General features: G+C 41.3%; 1 protein-coding gene across 2 annotated transcripts in view; it reads left to right on the forward strand.

The window, feature by feature from the left end:
* gpr107 (G protein-coupled receptor 107) overlaps window positions 1–18505 on the forward strand; it is a gene marked incomplete at its 3' end in the record, with an annotated part of 38548 nt that extends 20043 nt beyond the window's left edge. Inside the window, exons 15-18 of one of the 2 annotated variants that reach the window (XM_080842967.1) lie at window positions 14524–14573; window positions 15238–15321; window positions 15471–15595; window positions 18091–18505. In XM_080842967.1, coding sequence (XP_080699093.1) covers window positions 14524–14573; window positions 15238–15321; window positions 15471–15595; window positions 18091–18181 — 350 coding nt within the window. Of the gene's footprint in view, window positions 1–14523; window positions 14574–15237; window positions 15322–15470; window positions 15600–18090 lie in introns of those variants that run through there. The other variant, XM_080842968.1, reaches the window with a different exon arrangement.
* Window positions 18506–23170: the final 4665 nt, after the last annotated feature.

The following is a 23170-nucleotide window of genomic DNA, read 5'->3' on the forward strand; positions in this document are numbered from 1 at the left end:
TCTGTATATGAGATTTTCCTTTCTTGAACTGCTCTGCTCATACTCACTTGAAAAAGCATCAATCTGAAGACGCATACTCTGAATCAAAGTCTGTATGGCTTCCTTATCTTTCTCTTTTTCCTTCTGTCTTTTCAGATCTATAATTTCAAACAAGCATGGTATTTTATTACAAGCAATCTAAAAGCAAAACATATATGCGAATGATTGACATCACATCCTCTACGTACCCTGTGTTTTCATGGCTGCTAATGCCACATCCAAAGCCACTTGTACTTTCTTCACCTCCTCCTTTCTAGCAGTGTCTTCGTCTGCTGTTTTGAATGTAATGTTATAATTGGAAATGCACAGATATTTTATGTTGAATGAAAATGGTTCATCAGCATCAGTAAGGGATGGCACAGGCACAGCCACATGTATACGAAGTAGCATCAGCCTTATTGAGCATGCTGTTAAGCACCGCCTTTATGACCTGCTCTATTTCCTTGTTTTTTTCCAGCTCTGTTTCCAGATCTGTAGTTTAAAGTCAGCAAGGTGGTTCATTGTAAGCACTACTGGCAACCTTGTTGAAATCATTTTTGGCCTTATACTCACTTTGAGTCCTGTAGTCCAACTGATCCAAAACATGGTTCAGCTCGGCCGTGACCTCCTCTTCACCTCCCTCCTGCGTTCTTGTTATATCTAAAGGTCAACATATGAAAGAGGGATCAATATGGGATTGGTTACATCTAGGAGTATGCTAGGAGTATGTTTGAGTGTGTTTGGCCCTCATACTTACTTATAGCCGAATCCCCGTTATCCACCACAGTCCTGAGTGCCACATCCCTTACCTGTCCCTTTACCTCTTTGGACAGATCTGCATCAAAAATATGCCACTCAGTTTATTAAAACAACTAGTGCAGTGCCCGTAGGAATTATGCATTCTGTAGTGTTAGCAGACGTCGGTGTAGAGAAATCTCTGTGTGTCTGTCTGTGACATGCGTAAGCTACATGCGAAATCTCATAACTAACGTAACTACCGTCAGGGAGTTGTACTGTTGTACATTGTACTGGATATTTAGTCATGAAAAAATCAAAAGGGTATTTTTGTATTTCAATCAACCTGTTCTACTGTAAATAATGATCTACTACATACCATCCTTCGCCATTTTGTCCACCGCTGCTTCTTTGTTAAAACCAGTAGTCTACTGAACAGTTTGGCTGCATTTTGAAATGTGCTTTTGTTCTTTATCTATACTCATACTCACTCAGAGTGCCGTCCACCTTGTCCAGGCTATCCATAAGCACAGGTTTGAACTCACCTATCACCTCCTCATTGACTTCAGTCTGAATGGATGCTGAGTCTGAGGCTAAATATACGGAGAACGTTTCATTAAAACCCAGCTAAGCAACTTCAATGTTTAACTTATGGTGCGCTCTCTCATCAGCCATTTTAAGTTCCCCTCACATTTCGTTCCCCTGTCCGTAGTACCCCTCCTGGTCTTCTTCTTCTTCTTATTGCGATAATATTCGGCTATACTCTCGTCATCTGTACATTGTACTGGATATTTAGTCATAAAAAAATAGAAAGGGTATTTTGTATTTCAATCAACCTGTTCTACTGTAAATAATTCTCTACTACATACCATCCTTTGCCATTTTGTCCACCGCTGGTTCTTCAATTAGGTGTTCAGCACATACCAGAGTCAGACGTGGAAGAAATAACATGCATGAATCAGTACACTTCCTTGATATTTATTCTGTTATTAAAATGACTAGACTTATTCTCACTTAGAGCTGGGTCCACATGATCCAGAGCGTCCTGAAGCACAACGTGTATTACCACTGTCCCATCCTTGTTCTCTCCCTTCAGCTCAGTTTTCCGCACATCTACAGCACAGAAATATCCCGCGCAGTTTATTTAAACAATACTGGAAAACATAATCAAATGTTGTAGTGTCTGTTTTAAGATCATACTCACTTGCAGAAGTGTCCACCTCATCCAGAAGGTGGGCCTGGGCTTCAAGTGAACCCTGGTTTGGTACACTTTCCTGCTCTGTTTTCTGATCTGCAGCACAGAAATTCATGGAGGATTATTCAGATAATACTAAAAAAGGGCATTCAAATATGCGAATATATGATTAGAGCTTATACACACCTGCAGAAGTATCCACCTCAACTGGAAGGTCATTCAGAAGGGCCTGGACTTCAGTTGTCTGCTGGGTCGTTCTTGCATGCTCAGTTCCTTGATTATCCAAATCATCCAGTTGTCCGTATTTCCCTTCTTTCTTTCCCTTCTCAGTGTCATTGCTTTTTGTCTTTACTGACGAGTCCACTTCTGATACCATAGGGACCTTAATGGCCACATCTTTAAGTGCCATCCCCAGGTCAACTCTCCTGAGTTCCTCTATGAGGAGTTTCCGGAGTTCCCTCTTCAGCTTTTTTTTGCTCTTTTTTGTTTTTCCGTCATCATTGAGTGGAACTCCCAAAACTTCCAGTTCTCTTTTCAATTCTTCAACTTTCAGTTTTCGGAGGGCCCGTCGTCTCGATTTATCGATATCATTGTCCTGCTTGGCTGCTCTAAAGCAGCACAAGCACATCAAAAATGCCAAAAATCCCATTATCTCATATATCAACCACTTTCTATGCTGTCTCAGTACACACTGAAGTAGAATTCCAACATGCATTGGAGTAATTCATAGACTTTCTGTGACATCATCATGTTGCCTGGTCACCTTTATGACATCATTCAGTGGAATGTTTACACGATTCCATTGATGTGCATAAGAATGGAATAGAAATAGAATATATAATTGGAAATGCACAGATTATTTATTTATTTATTTTTATTTATGCATTTATTTAAAAAGGGACGTGTGAAATGACAGCCAATTGAGAGGCCCATCTGAGATGTAACTGATAACTCTGACAGCTCTTGGAGCTAAATACTTCCACCTCTGTAGGCATTTAAAGATGTGTCTATACATTCACAGATCTATGCACACATTTCATCTTTTGTCTATACATTCACAGATATATGCACACATTTAAAGATTTGGGTACACATTCACAGATCTATGCACTCATTTTAAGATTTGTCTACACATTCACAGATATATGCACACATTTAAAGATTTTTCTACACATTCACAGATCTATGCACACATTTAAAGATTTTTCTACACATTCACAGATATATGCACACATTTAAAGATTTGTCTACACATTCACAGATCTATGCACTCATTTTAAGATTTGACTACACATTCACAGATCTATGCACACATTTAAAGATTTGTCTACACATTCACAGATATATGCACACATTTAAAGATTTGTCTACACATTCACAGATCTATGCACACATTTAAAGATTTGTCTACACATTCACAGATCTACGCATGCATTTACAAATGTGTCTAAACGTGTACAAATCTCAATACATTTGCAAAATCTCATTACACATTTAGAGATTATTATTTTACACGTTTACAAATCTGATTATGTACACACAGATTCTGAATACACATTTGCAGATTCCTGTTCACATTCGCAAATCTCATTACATATTTAGAGCCTCCATTGCAAATTTGATTACACAGATTGAGATATATTTACACAACTCTCCACACCCATTTGCAAATAATTCTGCTACAGTAATACCCAACCGTACCTGGCATTCTATTTTGTTGGTGAATTTTTATAAGGTCATTTTGCAACAATAGGGGCAGGGACAGTGGTACAGGAGGTAGAGAAGTTGGTTAGTAATCAGAAGGGTGCTAGTTCCTGTCAAAGTGTCCTTGAGAAAGACACTGAACCCCTTATTGCTCCTGATGTGCAGTGTGCCATCAGTGTAAAATAGTATACAGTACATCCTTGTAAGTCGCTTTGGATAAAAGCGTCTGCTAAATGACTAAATGTAAATGTAAATGTAAACAATCCGAGAGAGATGGCAGATATCTGTGAGCAGATGTTTGGTGAGCCCACAGAAGGAGCCTGTGCTGCTGATTGAGAGGAGAAAGAGTCAGAGAGCAAGAATTTTGCTCCAAGAGCTGTCGGAGTTATCAGTTACATCTCAGATGGACCTCTTAATTGGCTGTCATTTCACACATGTTTTTTGCAAAACTTGCGAACTGCAAGCCCTTCAGTGTGATTCGGCTCTTCCCTTATTATATCATCTCTGAGAGACTGCTCGTGAGCTCACAGAAGGAGCCTGTGTTGCTGAGTGAGAGGAGAAAGACTCAAACTGAAGCACAGGACATGTGTGCAAGCAACAGTATATCTGAGTGGGAGGAGGAAGACTCAGAGGTCGTTTACATGGAGCCTAGTTTGTCAATCTGATATGGATAGCTAATACAGATAGCCCTATCATACATACGAACACTCTCTATCCGCACCTTGTTTCCGCAACAATCGCAGTCCGGGGTAGAAAGTGAGTAGATTTGAATCGGTACGGGGGCTGGTGTTCGTCTGCACGGTTTCACGCAACCTGATGACGTCACTGCCCCACGTGATCAAATCGTGATCTCCAACCACTATTTATATCCCTTGTTCTCCCTCAAAATCTCACTCGTGGTGGGCCTCGAATTCACTAACATTAACCCAGTCTTCTGATTTTTGATTAGCCCCCTATCTTGATCTAATTCTTCTTATTCAGACGTAACATAACTTTCATGACCACAAATATAAATTGGCCAGCGATTTAATTTGCTTTTTTATTCATAAATGTATGTAAAATGCTCGGAGCAATGCATCATGGGAAATGGGATGACAGACATGTCATGTTACTGTTCCAAACTCTTTATTATCAATAGAAAAAAAAATTCATTTTCGCATATCCTTTAGTCTGACCACTGATATTAACTATCATAATGTAATGTTGTTAATTGGAGCTTGAATGTCTTGTGCAATGTGTTTATCCTCGTGCTGTGAAGTACCTTCTTCTAGGTTTTTCACGTTTTTTCAGTTGTGTAAATAAAGCGCTAAAGCGCCACCCACAGGCGTGAGGTATGTACTAAAGTCGGTTCACCACAATCTGCTGCCTCCGTGTTTACGCAAATCTCTCGTTGCCAGCCTCCGTATTTACGAAATTAAAAGATTCGATTGGTGTGAAAAGTAAATCCGATTCGGAGGCCCTAGACTTTGTGTGCATAGCACCTCACACTGAAGCACAGGACATGTGTGCAAGCAACAGTATATCTGAGTGGGAGGAGGAAGACTCACACTGAAGCACAGGACATGTGTGCAAGCAACAGTGTATCTGAGTGGGAGGAGGAAGACTCACACTGAAGCACAGGACATGTGTGCAAGCAACAGTGTATCGGGACACATGTATCCGGGCACTGAACGTTTACCAAAGGCTGATATAACTAAGAGATGTAGTGTAGTCACATAGCCTACTTACCGTGGTGTTCTGTTTTATAAGCCCTATTCATGTGGCAAAGTGACATTAGGCTACTAATGTTGGATAGTAAACATTTGAACATTTATCTTTATCTTTGCAGCCTTATTCCAGAATTCCCTTACTGTATATTAGCAAGGAAGAAACAGTAGGGATGAGAAGTAGTAAACAATAGACTTTGATATGTATTTGCTCATACATTTTATTTTATCATTTCTATCGAAGGTTTTATTGGCATAGTTTTCTTTGTCTGTCCTTCCCCTCTGCTGAATGGATGGGTGCGTTGTTGTCCCTTGCCTCTTTTTCCTCTCCTCTCCTGGTCTTTGTTATTTAATTTCTGTTGTGCTCTGCATCTGTACAGAACAGAAATTGTGGTGTAAAACTACAGTATTTCCCTGAACCTACTTCTCTGTATATGAGATTTTCCTTTCTTGAACTGCTCTGCTCATACTCACTTGAAAAAGCATCAATCTGAAGACGCATACTCTGAATCAAAGTCTGTATGGCTTCCTTATCTTTCTCTTTTTCCTTCTGTCTTTTCAGATCTATAATTTCAAACAAGCATGGTATTTTATTACAAGCAATCTAAAAGCAAAACATATATGCGAATGAGTGACATCACATCCTCTACGTACCCTGTGTTTTCATGGCTGCTAATGCCACATCCAAAGCCACTTGTACTTTCTTCACCTCCTCCTTTCTAGCAGTGTCTTCGTCTGCTGTTTTGAATGTAATGTTATTATTGGAAATGCACCGATATTTTATGTTGAATGAAAATGGTTCATCAGCATCAGTAAGGGATGGCACAGGCACAGCCACATGTATACGAAGTAGCATCAGCCTTATTGAGCATGCTGTTAAGCACCGCCTTTTTTCCTTGTTTTTTTCCAGCTCTGTTTCCAGATCTGTAGTTTAAAGTCAGCAAGGTGGTTCATTGTAAGCACTACTGGCAACCTTGTTGAAATCATTTTTGGCCTTATACTCACTTTGAGTCCTGTAGTCCAACTGATCCAAAACATGGTTCAGCTCGGCCGTGACCTCCTCTTCACCTCCCTCCTGCGTTCTTGTTATATCTAAAGGTCAACATATGAAAGAGGGATCAATATGGGATTGGTTACATCTAGGAGTATGCTAGGAGTATGTTTGAGTGTGTTTGGCCCTCATACTTACTTATAGCCGAATCCCCGTTATCCACCACAGTCCTGAGTGCCACATCCCTTACCTGTCCCTTTACCTCTTTGGACAGATCTGCATCAAAAATATGCCACTCAGTTTATTAAAACAACTAGTGCAGTGCCCGTAGGAATTATGCATTCTGTAGTGTTAGCAGACGTCGGTGTAGAGAAATCTCTGTGTGTCTGTCTGTGACATGCGTAAGCTACATGCGAAATCTCATAACTAACGTAACTACCGTCAGGGAGTTGTACTGTTGTACATTGTACTGGATATTTAGTCATGAAAAAATCAAAAGGGTATTTTTGTATTTCAATCAACCTGTTCTACTGTAAATAATGATCTACTACATACCGTCCTTCGCCATTTTGTCCACCGCTGCTTCTTTGTTAAAACCAGTAGTCTACTGAACAGTTTGGCTGCATTTTGAAATGTGCTTTTGTTCTCTATCTATACTCATACTCACTCAGAGTGCCGTCCACCTTGTCCAGGCTATCCATAAGCACAGGTTTGAACTCACCTATCACCTCCTCATTCACTACAGTCTGAATGGATGCTGAGTCTGAGGCTAAATATACGGAGAACGTTTCATTAAAACCCAGCTAAGCAACTTCAATGTTTAACTTATGGTGCGCTCTCTCATCAGCCATTTTAAGTTCCCCTCACCTTTCGTTCCCCTGTCCGTAGTACCCCTCCTGGTCTTCTTCTTCTTCTTATTGCGATAATATTCGGCTATACTCTCGTCATCTGTACATTGTACTGGATATTTAGTCATAAAAAAATAGAAAGGGTATTTTGTATTTCAATCAACCTGTTCTACTGTAAATAATTCTCTACTACATACCATCCTTTGCCATTTTGTCCACCGCTGGTTCTTCAATTAGGTGTTCAGCACATACCAGAGTCAGACGTGGAAGAAATAACATGCATGAATCAGTACACTTCCTTGATATTTATTCTGTTATTAAAATGACTAGACTTATTCTCACTTAGAGCTGGGTCCACATGATCCAGAGCGTCCTGAAGCACAACGTGTATTACCACTGTCCCATCCTTGTTCTCTCCCTTCAGCTCAGTTTTCCGCACATCTACAGCACAGAAATATCCCGCGCAGTTTATTTAAACAATACTGGAAAACATAATCAAATGTTGTAGTGTCTGTTTTAAGATCATACTCACTTGCAGAAGTGTCCACCTCATCCAGAAGGTGGGCCTGGGCTTCAAGTGAACCCTGGTTTGGTACACTTTCCTGCTCTGTTTTCTGATCTGCAGCACAGAAATTCATGGAGGATTATTCAGATAATACTAGAAAAGGGCATTCAAATATGGGAATATATGATTAGAGCTTATACACACCTGCAGAAGTATCCACCTCAACTGGAAGGTCATTCAGAAGGGCCTGGACTTCAGTTGTCTGCTGGTGTGTTCTTGCATGCTCCGTTTCCTGATTATCCAAATCATCCAGATGTCCGTGTTTCCCTTCTTTCTTTCCCTTCTCAGTGTCATTGCTTTTTGTCTTTACTGACGAGTCCACTTCTGATACCATAGGGACCTTAATGGCCCCAGATGGTACTTCCTTAAGTGCCATCCCCAGGTCAACTCTCCTGAATTCCTCTACGAGGAGTTTCCTGAGTTCCCTCTTCAGCTTTTTTTTGCTCTTTTTTGTTTTTCCGTCATCATTAAATGGAACTCCCAAAACTTCAAGTTCTCTTTGCAAGTCTTCAACTTTCAGTTTTCGGAGGGCCCGTCGTCTCGATTTATCGATATCATTGTCCTGCTTGGCTGCTCTAAAGCAGCACAAGCACATCAAAAATGCCAAAAATCCCATTATCTCATATATCAACCACTTTCTATGCTGTCTCAGTACACACTGAAGTAGAATTCCAACATGCATTGGAGTAATTCATAGACTTTCTGTGACATCATCATGTTGCCTGGTCACCTTTATGACATCATTCAGTGGAATGTTTACACGATTCCATTGATGTGCATAAGAATGGAATAGAAATAAAATATATAATTGGAAATGCACAGATTATTTATTTATTTATTTTTATTTATGCATTTATTTAAAAAGGGACGTGTGAAATGACGGCCAATTGAGAGGCCCATCTGAGATGTAACTGATAACTCTGACAGCTCTTGGAGCTAAATACTTCCACTTCTGTAGGCATTTAAAGATGTGTCTACACATTCACAGATCTATGCACACATTTAAAGATTTGGGTACACATTCACAGATCTATGCACTCATTTTAAGATTTGTCTACACATTCACAGATCTATGCACTCATTTTAAGAATTCTCTACACATTCACAGATCTATGCACACATTTAAAGATTTTTCTACACATTCACAGATATATGCACACATTTAAAGATTTGTCTACACATTCACAGATCTATGCACACATTTAAAGATTTTTCTACACATTCACAGATATATGCACACATTTAAAGATTTGTCTACACATTCACAGATCTATGCACTCATTTTAAGAATTGTCTACACATTCACAGATCTATGCACACATTTAAAGATTTGTCTACACATTCACAGATCTACGCATGCATTTACAAATGTGTCTACACATTCACAGATCTACGCATGCATTTACAAATGTGTCTAAACGTGTACAAATCTCAATACATTCGCAAAATCTCATTACACATTTAGAGATTATTATTTTACACGTTTACAAATCTGATTATGTACACACAGATTCTGAATACACATTTGCAGATTCCTGTTCACATTTGCAAATCTCATTACATATTTAGAGCCTCCATTGCAAATTTGATTACACAGATTGAGATATATTTACACAACTCTCCACACCCATTTGCAAATAATTCTGCTACAGTAATACCCAACCGTACCTGGCATTCTATTTTGTTGGTGAATTTTGATAAGGTCATTTTGCAACAATAGGGGCAGGGACAGTGGTACAGGAGGTAGAGAAGTTGGTTAGTAATCAGAAGGGTGCTAGTTCCTGTCAAAGTGTCCTTGAGCAAGACACTGAACCCCTTATTGCTCCTGATGTGCAGTGTGCCATCAGTGTAAAATAGTATACAGTACATCCTTGTAAGTCGCTTTGGATAAAAGCGTCTGCTAAATGACTAAATGTAAATGTAAATGTAAACAATCCGAGAGAGATGGCAGATATCTGTGAGCAGATGTTTGGTGAGCCCACAGAAGGAGCCTGTGCTGCTGATTGAGAGGAGAAAGAGTCAGAGAGCAAGAATTTTGCTCCAAGAGCTGTCGGAGTTATCAGTTACATCTCAGATGGACCTCTTAATTGGCTGTCATTTCACACATGTTTTTTGCAAAACTTGCGAACTGCAAGCCCTTCAGTGTGATTCGGCTCTTCCCTTATTATATCATCTCTGAGAGACTGCTCGTGAGCTCACAGAAGGAGCCAGTGCTGCTGAGTGAGAGGAGAAAGACTCAAACTGAAGCACAGGACATGTGTGCAAGCAACAGTATATCTGAGTGGGAGGAGGAAGACTCACACTGAAGCACAGGACATGTGTGCAAGCAACAGTGTATCGGGACACATGTATCCGGGCACTGAACGTTTACCAAAGGCTGATATAACTAAGAGATGTAGTGTAGTCACATAGCCTACTTACCGTGGTGTTCTGTTTTATAAGCCCTATTCATGTGGCAAAGTGACAGTAGGCTACTAATGTTGGATAGTAAACATTTGAACATTTATCTTTATCTTTGCAGCCTTATTCCAGAATTCCCTTACTGTATATTAGCAAGGAAGAAACAGTAAGGATTAGAAGTAGTAAACAATAGACTTTGATATGTATTTGCTCATACATTTTATTTAATCATTTTTATCGAAGGTTTTATTGGCATAGTTTTCTTTGTCTGTCCTTCCCCTCTGCTGAATGGATGGGTGCGTTGTTGTCCCTTGCCTCTTTTTCCTCTCCTCTCCTGGTCTTTGTTATTTAATTTCTGTTGTGCTCTGCATCTGTACAGAACAGAAATTGTGGTGTAAAACTACAGTATTTCCCTGAACCTACTTCTCTGTATATGAGATTTTCCTTTCTTGAACTGCTCTGCTCATACTCACTTGAAAAAGCATCAATCTGAAGACGCATACTCTGAATCAAAGTCTGTATGGCTTCCTTATTTTTCTCTTTTTCCTTCTGTCTTTTCAGATCTATAATTTCAAACAAGCATGGTATTTTATTACAAGCAATCTAAAAGCAAAACATATATGCGAATGAGTGACATCTCATCCTCTACGTACCCTGTGTTTTCATGGCTGCTAATGCCACATCCAAAGCCACTTGTACTTTCTTCACCTCCTCCTTTCTAGCAGTGTCTTCGTCTGCTGTTTTGAATGTAATGTTATTATTGGAAATGCACAGATATTTTATGTTGAATGAAAATGGTTCATCAGCATCAGTAAGGGATGGCACAGGCACAGCCACATGTATACGAAGTAGCATCAGCCTTATTGAGCATGCTGTTAAGCACCGCCTTTTTTCCTTGTTTTTTTCCAGCTCTGTTTCCAGATCTGTAGTTTAAAGTCAGCAAGGTGGTTCATTGTAAGCACTACTGGCAACCTTGTTGAAATCATTTTTGGCCTTATACTCACTTTGAGTCCTGTAGTCCAACTGATCCAAAACATGGTTCAGCTCGGCCGTGACCTCCTCTTCACCTCCCTCCTGCGTTCTTGTTATATCTAAAGGTCAACATATGAAAGAGGGATCAATATGGGATTGGTTACATCTAGGAGTATGCTAGGAGTATGTTTGAGTGTGTTTGGCCCTCATACTTACTTATAGCCGAATCCCCGTTATCCACCACAGTCCTGAGTGCTTCTGCCACATCCCTTACCTGTCCCTTTACCTCTTTGGACAGATCTGCATCAAAAATATGCCACTCAGTTTATTAAAAAAACTAGTGCAGTGCCCGTAGGAATTATGCATTCTGTAGTGTTAGCAGACGTCAGTGTAGAGAAATCTCTGTGTGTCTGTCTGTGACATGCGTAAGCTACATGCAAAATCTCATAACTAACGTAACTACCGTCAGGGAGTTGTACTGTTGTACATTGTACTGGATATTTAGTCATGAAAAAATCAAAAGGGTATTTTGTATTTCAATCAACCTGTTCTACTGTAAATAATGATCTACTACATACCATCCTTCGCCATTTTGTCCACCGCTGCTTCTTTGTTAAAACCAGTAGTCTACTGAACAGTTTGGCTGCATTTTGAAATGTGCTTTTGTTCTCTATCTATACTCATACTCACTCAGAGTGCCGTCCACCTTGTCCAGGCTATCCATAAGCACAGGTTTGAACTCACCTATCACCTCCTCATTCACTTCAGTCTGAATGGATGCTGAGTCTGAGGCTAAATATACGGAGAACGTTTCATTAAAACCCAGCTAAGCAACTTCAACTTATGGTGCGCTCTCTCATCAGCCATTTTAAGTTCCCCTCACCTTTCGTTCCCCTGTCCGTAGTACCCCTCCTGGTCTTCTTCTTCTTCTTGTTGCGATAATATTCGGCTATACTCTCGTCATCTGTACATTGTACTGGATATTTAGTCATAAAAAAATAGAAAGGGTATTTTGTATTTCAATCAACCTGTTCTACTGTAAAAAATTCTCTACTACATACCATCCTTTGCCATTTTGTCCACCGCTGGTTCTTCAATTAGGTGTTCAGCACATACCAGAGTCAGACGTGGAAGAAATAACATGCATGAATCAGTACACTTCCTTGATATTTATTCTGTTATTAAAATGACTAGACTTATTCTCACTTAGAGCTGGGTCCACATGATCCAGAGCGTCCTGAAGCACAACGTGTATTACCACTGTCCCATCCTTGTTCTCTCCCTTCAGCTCAGTTTTCCGCACATCTACAGCACAGAAATATCCCGCGCAGTTTATTTAAACAATACTGGAAAACATAATCAAATGTTGTAGTGTCTGTTTTAAGATCATACTCACTTGCAGAAGTGTCCACCTCATCCAGAAGGTGGGCCTGGGCTTCAAGTGAACCCTGGTTTGGTACACTTTCCTGCTCTGTTTTCTGATCTGCAGCACAGAAATTCATGGAGGATTATTCAGATACTACTAGAAAAGGGCATTCAAATATGGGAATATATGATTAGAGCTTATACACACCTGCAGAAGTATCCACCTCAACCGGAAGGTCATTCAGAAGGGCCTGGACTTCAGTTGTCTGCTGGTGTGTTCTTGCATGCTCAGTTTCTTGATTATCCAAATCATCCAGTTGTCCGTGTTTCCCTTCTTTCTTTCCCTTCTCAGTGTCATTGCTTTTTGTCTTTACTGACGAGTCCACTTCTGATACCATAGGGACCTTAATGGCCACATCTTTAAGTGCCATCCCCAGGTCAACTCTCCTGAGTTCCTCTATGAGGAGTTTCCGGAGTTCCCTCTTCAGCTTTTTTTTGCTCTTTTTTGTTTTTCCGTCATCATTGAGTGGAACTCCCAAAACTTCCAGTTCTCTTTTCAATTCTTCAACTTTCAGTTTTCGGAGGGCCCGTCGTCTCGATTTATCGATATCATTGTCCTGCTTGGCTGCTCTAAAGCAGCACAAGCACATCAAAAATGCCAAAAATCCCATTATCTCATATATCAACCACTTTCTATGCTGTCTCAGTACACACTGAAGTAGAATTCCAACATGCATTGGAGTAATTCATAGACTTTCTGTGACATCATCATGTTGCCTGGTCACCTTTATGACATCATTCAGTGGAATGTTTACACGATTCCATTGATGTGCATAAGAATGGAATAGAAATAAAATATATAATTGGAAATGCAGATTATTTATTTATTCATTTTTATTCATGCATTTATTTAAAAAGGGACGGTGTACTTTGATAAACATTTCCCAGAAAATGTAAATGCACCAGAATTAGCTAGTTTTCATCCGTTGTCCTTTGGGTTAGTATATCTGAGTGAGAGGAGAAAGACTCAAACTGAAGCACAGGACATGTGTGCAAGCAACAGTATATCTGAGTGGGAGGAGGAAGACTCACACTGAAGCACAGGACATGTGTGCAAGCAACAGTATATCTGAGTGCAGACAAACCCTTGAGCAGGAGGCGAGCACAAGGGAGGGGGGGGGGGGGGGGGGGGGGGGGGGGGCAGGGAGGGGGGGGGGGGGGGGGGGGGGGCAGAGAGAGGGCAGGTTTGGAGGGAGAACAACACAAAATCTGAGCGTGAAATGAATAAATAATGCTCTCAAATGGAAAGACCACACTCTTTAATGAAAGACAGGAAAAACAACTCCATGTCTCTCCTGGAGGTATTTTGACAGTGAACTTTGACAATGAATTCCCGCTAGCGTGGTGCAGACTTTAAATGAGTGCTGCATTAGAAGAGGCAGGCCCACTGGGTCCATGTTTGCTGCCAAGAGCTATTTTCAAGCATGAAGCTTCTTTTTATTTTTCCTAGAATAACTTTATTAGCTTGTCATCGTAGTAACATCTTCTTTAGAATAGCTTTGTAAGTCTGTCACTGTAGTGATATATTCATGGTTACAACAAGCTAGATTTGTTTGGTTGTATACCTTAGTTTGTGTAAAAAGCCAAGCTAGTATTGTTTGGTTGTATACCTTAGTCTGTCTAAAAAGCTAAGTTAGATTTGTTCGGCTGTATTGTGGATCTGTGTGTGAAAAGCAAAGCCAGTGTCCCAGTGAGGAGAGGTGGCACTGAAGGTCGTAGTGATGGGTGTCTGCTATGACTCAGCACTGGCTTACAGTGTTGGACCAGCTGGGATGCTAATGGGCTAACTGCTAACGGGATGTTAATGAGCTAGCTGCTAACGGGCCATTATAATAACGGCCCAATGTGATGCTGATGCTCGACAGAAGGAAGCTTGTTTCTTTCCCAACAGACCGACCACAGAAGTATGCTTAATTTAAACACGGTTACTTTAAAGGCTTGTGTTGTTGTTTTTGTCTTTGCAGCTGCTATCAATCTGGCCCAGCTGAAGCTCTTTAGACACTATTATGTGATGGTGAGTACCAGATACACTCGTGTGGGTGTGTGTGTGGGTGTGGGTGTGTTTATTTTTTTAAGTGGTTGTGGTTGTGTTAGTGCTGCAATAGTAAAACTAGGAAAAGAGACCACACATATTTAGATTGTCCATTTATTTGAAGATAATTGAGACTTTATGGTCTCAGGATATGTTAAAACCTCAACCTCAGTTTCCCCTCTAATGTAAAATTACGCTCTAATGTATTAAACTGGGTTGGGTTTTTTCAGTTTGTTTTGGTTTTCGAACTTAATGAAACATCTCAGTCATTCACTGCTCACAGCTCAGGGGCTTACAACTGGCGTCAAGCAACCCATTTAGAAGCCACTTAAAATCACTCTGTGATAAATATCAACGTCAGGCCATATTTCACCAACAGACTAGTATGCTGAATGCATCTTTCCGGTTACTTGTCTTATATGATATAGGTTAATAAATTGTCTTGTGGATTATAAAATGTTGCATAAAACAAGAGTACACTGGGCAACACATTAAAATGCTGAAGACATCAGTCATATAAACCGTTGCTTTTGGTGGTGAGACATGGTTTAGATGTCCGTCGCCAGGCTACTGAATCAATTAAATGCATATCTTTTCGCAGTAGGTATGAAATTGCCTGACATTTCCTCTCTTTTTTATTTCTTAGATTGTGTGCTACATTTATTTCACGCGCATAATTGCCATTCTCATCAAAATCATAGTGCCCTTCCAGTGGAAATGGCTGTACCAGGTAAGGCCTGTCTCAGTTGAAATGGGTAGCTTGGAATTTAATGCTCATCTTTCTCATAACTTATTTAATGAATGGTGATTGTGTGTGTGTGTGTCTGTGTCTGTGTCTGTGTGTGTGTGTGTGTGTGTGTGTGTGTGTGTGTTCTGCAGCTGCTGGATGAGTTGGCCACTCTGACCTTCTTCTTCCTCACGGGTCACAAGTTCCGCCCCGCCTCCTATAACCCCTACCTGCTCCTGTCTGTGGAGGATGAAGAGGACCTGGAGATGGATGATGTGTAAGAGGCTACACACACACACACACACACAAACACCACACACACTGATGGGTAAGAGGCTATAGACACACGCACACACACACGCACACACATATACATACACACACACACATGCATATGTTTAACTGCATGTACTATGTCAAAGACCCAGTTTTTCCCTTCATCAGAACTCCTACTGGTTGTAACTGCACTTGACAACTGTCTGTATTGGAAGACCTTTCAAGCCTTTTCGGAATTTAGGGGATATAATCCTTACAGAGAGAAACATGTACACATGAGAATGAGTCTATGTATAGCAAGTGGCTAGTACAAAATGGCTGCGTCTACTCCAAATCATAAATTCATCATTTCAGTATAAAAACATACTGTAAGTCAAAAATAATGTTATCATCAGGCAGTTTTTCTGTTTGATAATGGATAAACATTCATCCCCAGTCCCAAGCAGTGCTCCCACTACCTGGCCTGCTGTAGGGTGGGTCCCAGGGGTCCTTAGGGCTGGACGTAGGGCCACTACCTGGCCTGCTGTAGTGTTGGTCCCAGGGGTCCTTAGGGCTGGACGTCGAGCCACTACCTGGCCTGCTGTAGTGTTGGTCCCAGGGGTCCTTAGGGCTGGACGTCGAGCCACTACCTGGCCTGCTGTAGTGTGGTGCCCAGGGGTCTTTAGGGCTGGACGTAGGGCCACTACCTGGCCTGCTGTAGTGTTGGTCCCAGGGGTCCTTAGGGATGGACGTCGAGCCACTACCTGGCCTGCTGTAGAGTGGTGCCCAGGGGTCTTTAGGGCTGGACGTAGGGCCACTACCTGGCCTGCTGTAGTGTGGTGCCCAGGGGTCTTTAGGGCTGGACGTAGGGCCACTACCTGGCCTGCTGTAGTGTTGGTCCCAGGGGTTCTTAGAGCTGGACTTCCTGCTTCAGCGTGGTGCCCAGAGGTCCTTAGGGACGTAGAGCCACAAGCTTCCCAGACTGTGGGCTGCACCTGCTCTGTGTTCCTGTAATATTTCAGCCTTGTGGTTCCACTTGACTACCTCCTCTCTCCATGATCGCCAGCCACGCACACACAAACAGACACACACACACACACACACAAACAGACAACCACACACGCACGCACACACACCCACACACAAACTCCGCGCTTTTTAGGTTCTGTTTTTAGCATGGTCACCAGATCCCTGAGATGCTTCATCAACGTCACCTCTGCCACAAAACTTTTGTCCTCATTTCCCCTGCCGCATCCTCTCCCATTTCTTTCTTCTTCCTTTGGGGGTCACACTTCGTCGCACATCACTCTCGTACGCTAGCCACCTGAATTGTGTGTTCTGCCTTGACCTGCCCCCACCATCTACCCCCCCCACACACACACACACACACACACACGCTCACACACACACACCATCTACCCCCCACCACACACACACACTCACACAAGCACACCATCTACCCCCCCCCCCCCCCCCCCCCAATCATCTACCCTCAGGCGTTGCGCCTCTCTCCTGCCTGCTGTCCCACTCTTCCAGAAATAGCCCAGTGGCACCATGTGTCCTCATTCCACTCCTCTTTCCCCCTCTCTCTCTTCCCCCTCTCTCTCTTTCTTTCTCTCTCTCTCTCTCTCTCTCTCTCTCTCTCTACCCCCCTCCATGTGCTCGGCCCTGTTTTTTTTCCTGTTCTCGCTTTTTTTCCCCCCACTCTCCATCCATCATCCTGAATGGAAACCTACTTTTCCCTCCACTTTTGGCTCTTGAGTGAAACTTGGTGGGGGAGAAAGAAGCTGTTTAAAAATGAAGAGGCACAAAGTGAAAATCCATGAGCTGAGGAGAAGCGTTTTTAGTGCAGGTAGTTCACCGTGGCTTAACTAAACAAAGGATTAATGTTAAGGTTTCGTTAGCTTTCATAAAGTTTGAATAAGGCCCATGACGCCTACAGAAGGCTTAACAGCGGTGATGAATTGGTGAAGAAGATTTGGCTTCAGGGAAGAGCGCCCAAGAGAAATGTTGAGTGCAAATGGCCTTTTTTTCCTTTTTCTTTCCCCCCCCGACAACAAATACACCGAATATAGACCTCGACAAGATTTCCCGTAAAGTAGTTTTTGTTTCAGGTTAATCCACAACCCAAAGTAGTCTGCTAATGTCTCAGGTACAGCCACTGGCTGGCTTTTTCAGCAGCCTCAGACAACTCCTTTAAAGCTCCTTTGAGTGACTGGCCTCGAAAGCCAAATTCCGACAACGGTGTTGTGGTTGATTTAGCTATAAAGCCTCTACCTCGGGTCTGGCTTGTGCTTGCCAACCTTGTTGCGATGCTTCCGCTACCAGTTAAGCATACTGCTTCTTTCTTTCAAATGTTTCCTCAATCGCGTCCTCAAAGATAATTGTTAACTCAATAAAGTAAACAATGCTCTCACATTCAGAATACAACACCATGTCTGGTCTCATGAACCTCTTAATGGCAATATGAAAAAAGGTGCGTGGAGAAATATAATTGAATTTTTTTTATCCTGACAGGGTAACTACATCGAACGCTATGGGAGAAGGCGTCAAAAAGGTGAAGAAGATCTCCAATGGACCGTCAGAAGAGACTGAGAGCATGGCATGATGGGATCTCTCAGTGAAACAGGATGTTTCTGGACCCTTTGCCCTTTTAGAAGGTCCAGAAACATCCAGAAGTTCTCAGTGAAACAGGATGTTTCTGGACCCTTTGCCCTTTTAGAAGGTCCAGAAACATCCAGAAGTTGTGTTGGGACACTCCTGGATCAGGGCTCTCTCTCTCTCTCCGCTCCCCGTACCCCCATACCTCTCAGTGGACTCCTCCAGTTCCCTTGTCTTAAAACATGGCAGTTGTGGCCGTTTAATCCCAGCGCTCCTGTACAGTTTCTCTATGTAAAGGGGGTAGACCACAGAGATCTGAGTATACACTAATCTTCCACACAGTTGTCATTATACAGTGCCACTTGAAAGTATGTGAACCCCTTGAGCACTTAAGCGTTTTCTGTTGTTTTACCATGATTTTTCATTTTTTTATCACCAATTTTCCATAGATGAAATGTCAGGTTTATGTTTATCATTTGCATGTACTTGTTTAGAGGAAATTGTTTGAGAAGCTGAAAAACTACATGAAACATGGAATTAGTCCATTTCAAAAGTAAGTGAACCCCCAGCTGAATTGATAAAGTCAAGCAGGTAACAGATTCAGTGAAACTTATTTGGGTGAATAATTAGTCAATTGAGCAAACCGATCATCTGAGACATCCTTAGGGAAAGGTTTGGGCAACACAGATTAAAAGAGAGAGGAAACCAACCAAACTACTGTAGTGCCAAGGTGTACCCACACAGATCAACAATGCCGAGAGGAAACGAGATATCCGAGAACATCAGGAAGAAGGTACTGACAGCCCATCAGTCTTGGGAAAGCTATAAGACCATCTCCAAAAGATTCCAGCTCCATCCATCCATCCAAGACAAATCATTTTGAAATGGAGGGCATTCAACATGACCGCATCTCTGCCTAGAAGTGGACGCCCATCAAGACCATCACCAAGAAGCACCAGAAGAAGAATAAATCAGGTAAAAGTCAACCCACACATCACCTCTAAAGAGTTTCGGACCTCTCTGGCAGCATCTGGGGTAAATGTGCATGGGTCTACAATCAGACGAAAATTGTTGGTTTTGATCGTGACAAAATAATTCTATCTCGGACTCATCTGTTTAAAGAAGGGACTTCAAGAAGGCCTCTGGTTTATCCAAGTGCTCTCGGGCAAAGTTGAAAAGGGCAGTTTTGTTCTTTCTTGAGAGCAGAGGCTTCCTTCTAGCAACCCGATCATGAATGTCATGTCTATTAAATTTTCGTCTGATTGTAGACCCATGTACATTTACCCCAGATGCTGCCAGAGAGGTCTGAAACTCTTTAGAGGTGATGTGTGGGTTGACTTTTACCTGATTTATTCTTCTTCTGGTGCTTCTTGGTGATGGTCTTGATGGGCGTCCACTTCTAGGCAGAGATGCGGTCATGTTGAATGCCCTCCATTTCTAAATTATTTGTCTTGGATGGATGGATGGAGCTGGAATCTTTTGGAGATGGTCTTATAGCTTTCCCAAGACTGATGGGCTGTCAGAACCTTCTTCCTGATGTTCTCGGATATCTCGTTTCCTTTCGGCATTGTTGATCTGTGTGGGTACACCTTGGCACTACAGTAGTTTGGTTGGTTTCCTCCCTCTTTTAATCTGTGTTGCCCAAACCTTTCCCTAAGGATGTCTCAGATGATCGGTTTGCTTAATTGACTAATTAAGCACCCAAATAAATTTCACTGAATCTGTTACCTGCTTGACTTTACCAATTCAGCTGGGGGTTCACTTACTTTTGAAATGGACTAATTCCATGTTTCATGTAGTCTTTTGGCTACTCAAACAATTCCCTCTAAAAAAAGTACATGCAAATGATAAACATAAACCTGACATTCCTTCTATGGAAAATTGGTGATGAAAAAAAAGAAAAATCATGGTAAAACAACAGAAAACTCCTAAGTGGTCAAGGGGTTCACATACTTTAAAGTGGCACTGTAGTTACAACAGATATGCTTTGGTGCTTTCTCATGTACTGATGTTTTGTTGTGTTTATTTTCCTTCCCCACCATTTTAGTTTTTTGCAAATGTATCTCAGATGTGCGTATAGACAGACACGCCCAGTAAGCTGTGCCATTGATACTGTAATTGAGTGAAGTTTTGTTTTTCTTGAATTATTTTCTTACTTTTAATTTCATCCACGCTCTCGTAAGAGATTAAGCAAGAAAATGACCTGTTGAGTCTCTTTAGTGAGCTCTTTGGATTCAGGTGTGGTATTGGCACACAACAGGTGCGTCAGAGTGCTTACTGTGCAGATTTATATATCTCTATGTATGTCTCTGATGAAGAGGTGAGGTATAAGGCAGGGTGAGTTCTTATAGGAAATGTTTTGCTTCTTAGATTGGCCAGGTAGGTCATTCCATGTTAAAGTGAAACGTCTCACTCTTCATGTCAGAGGGACTAATATTTCCTTTATTTTTATGAGCTTGTGAACATTATTACACTGCTGTTTTTGATGGCTCTGTTAAAATGAATATTGATCGTTCTACTCTGATGGATTCAATCTTGATTCCTTTGAGAAAAAGTTTACAGATAATTTAAATGGGCCTCTGATTGTTTGTAACATACCTATGATTTTTAACAGTATTTCCGTGCAAAAGAAAGCATTTTCATTGCTTGAAGTAAGCTGCCTAATTTGCAGATCCTAGAGTGGGGTTGATAACGCTATTTATTCAGTATTAGGTACTGCAGTTGTTACATTATTTTTGGTCTTTTGAGTAAGAGAACACTGAATGTATGGCACGGCAACAGGCCACATCAATACTCCTTTTGATGTTTTCTGCCGAAATGGAGGTCTTGGGCATTTTGCACTGGAGTATTAATAAGTTCAAAAAAGGATATAGAACTAAGCAAAGGAAATGGACGCTGTTGTTCAGGTCAAAATACGGATGTACAGTTGTTGTTTTTGTATATACTGCACATGTTTTTTTATGTTTTATTTAATTATTATTTTTCCCAGAGTGATGACTGAGACGTTGAAGATGGTGATTTTGGGAACAGTGATGAAAATGTCTTTAATGCATAAAGTTAATTTGAACACTCCTTAATTGAGGTTGACTTCATTTATGTCAAGAATATGCTGCACAGGACAGGAGCGATGTCATGAGATTGATAGCTACTGTGGAGAAAAGATTATTACCTCTTTCTGAGAGCTTATGATCAGTTGCATTTAGATTTGATTTGAGTTAATTAAGGTTAAGTAAGGTTAAGGATCAATGCCTCTCCGTGCATGTCCCAAAATGAAGTTACAATCAATAGAGAATATTTGTTCAAAAAGTATTCTCTCATCCAGGAAAGGCTACACCATGCAATTAATGCAGGCCGCCCCGGCGAAGTTTCCTCCGTAGTCAGTCAGGGTTTCAGTGTGAGCCCTAGGGTGGTGTAGCCCATGCATCTAAAACGAGGTTAATTGCAGTTTGTGACATTTATTAACTGTGCTGTTAAAACAAAAGTTTCTTGGCTAAGGGGAAGATATTGGACATTTTCAGTTCCTGTCGTTACAAAGGCTTTGATGCTGATGTAGTACAAGACTGAAAGTTAGACAATGTTTGTGTCTATAAATAGCCATTGCGAAGGGCTGCCTTTCTTATGCCAGTTCAAAGGCGATATGAATTTCACGAAATAGACGTGGTTATGATGATCACCTTAGGGGTGAAATCATTAAGGTTGCCAACTGGACTAAGCAGAACCTCGGGGCTCAGTTTGAAATAAATATGCACAATGCACGAATAATTGGCTGGTTTGAAATAGATAGCTTGTCATCAACGTTCCAAATCAGTCCATAATGTAGTGGGGAAATGAAACTGAATAAACTTGACCAAGACGTACGTAGGCTACTGATGGTGATGACGGAGAAGAGGGGCGAGGAAGAGAGAAGAAATTGAGGTAATGGTGAACTTGGTCCCAAAAAGATCCGCAGGAACAAGTGCTGTTCAAGTGATTCACAGGGACGTATTCAGCGTATGATGTCAGTGTTCTAGCGCAACTTCTCCTGATGGAGCGTTGCTGAGCCTCACGCGAGGTATATTATCGTCTGGACCGAGCGGCAGGTGACATGTGAACCTCAGCGCATGGTCTTCGCATCCGAGAGGGCGATTTGAGAAGAGCAGTCAGGACAGTGCCATTCACCTGTGTCTGTGTTTTACGGATAGATGTAAGTAAAGTTTATCAGCGGAAAGTTCATTTATATTTTGGGTATTTAAAACACGAATTATCTGGTGTAAACAGCACACATGTTTAAACACGGAATGTATCATTGGCATCGGTGCATTTATTGAGTGGTTCATTCATGTGTTTATTAGAATTTCTTAATAGCCTGCTATTTTTTATATTTTCATACACCGGTGGTCTGGGAGGTTTGTCTCCCTGTGCGCGGTTGCTTCAGGGAGGGCAGGACACCATGCACTTTTAATGACATGCTAGCTTAACGCTGTCCGCTGTGAACCTGCCGGATGGGTGACTGCGTCTTCTCATGCATTTTTCATTTTAAATCTTTTCAAAGAGAACAATAAAATATACTGCGTTTATTTGGAATATTTTACTCACAAGAGGATGGTCAACACGGAAATATAGGCAGTTGGTTCATGGAGTTGGTTTACAGTCGACACATTTTCACTAATTTAACAAAATATTCAATATACGCCGTTGTTGATGTTTGACTTTCACTGTCAGTCAACTGCTAATCCAAACCATGCCTGCTCCTAACGATAAACCAGACACTAAACCCTTTAGCTCTCCTTACTGTCAGAGTGGGGATAAGTGCCTTGTTGTTTGGCTAAAGTGCCATCCCATTGATGTCTCACACCTGTGTTTTATGCTAAATATATTCAGTTGTTTTATATGAATTTCCAAAAATACATTTCAGAAAATGTATGGCATGTACAGTATCATTAGTATTATTAAAATATGAATTTGCAATATTTGGCACACAAAAAAAACAACAAATGTATATGATGGCAACACAAAT

Source organism: Sprattus sprattus (genome assembly GCF_963457725.1).
Source record: "Sprattus sprattus genome assembly, chromosome: 7".
In the NCBI taxonomy this organism is placed as follows: Eukaryota; Metazoa; Chordata; class Actinopteri; order Clupeiformes; family Clupeidae; genus Sprattus; species Sprattus sprattus.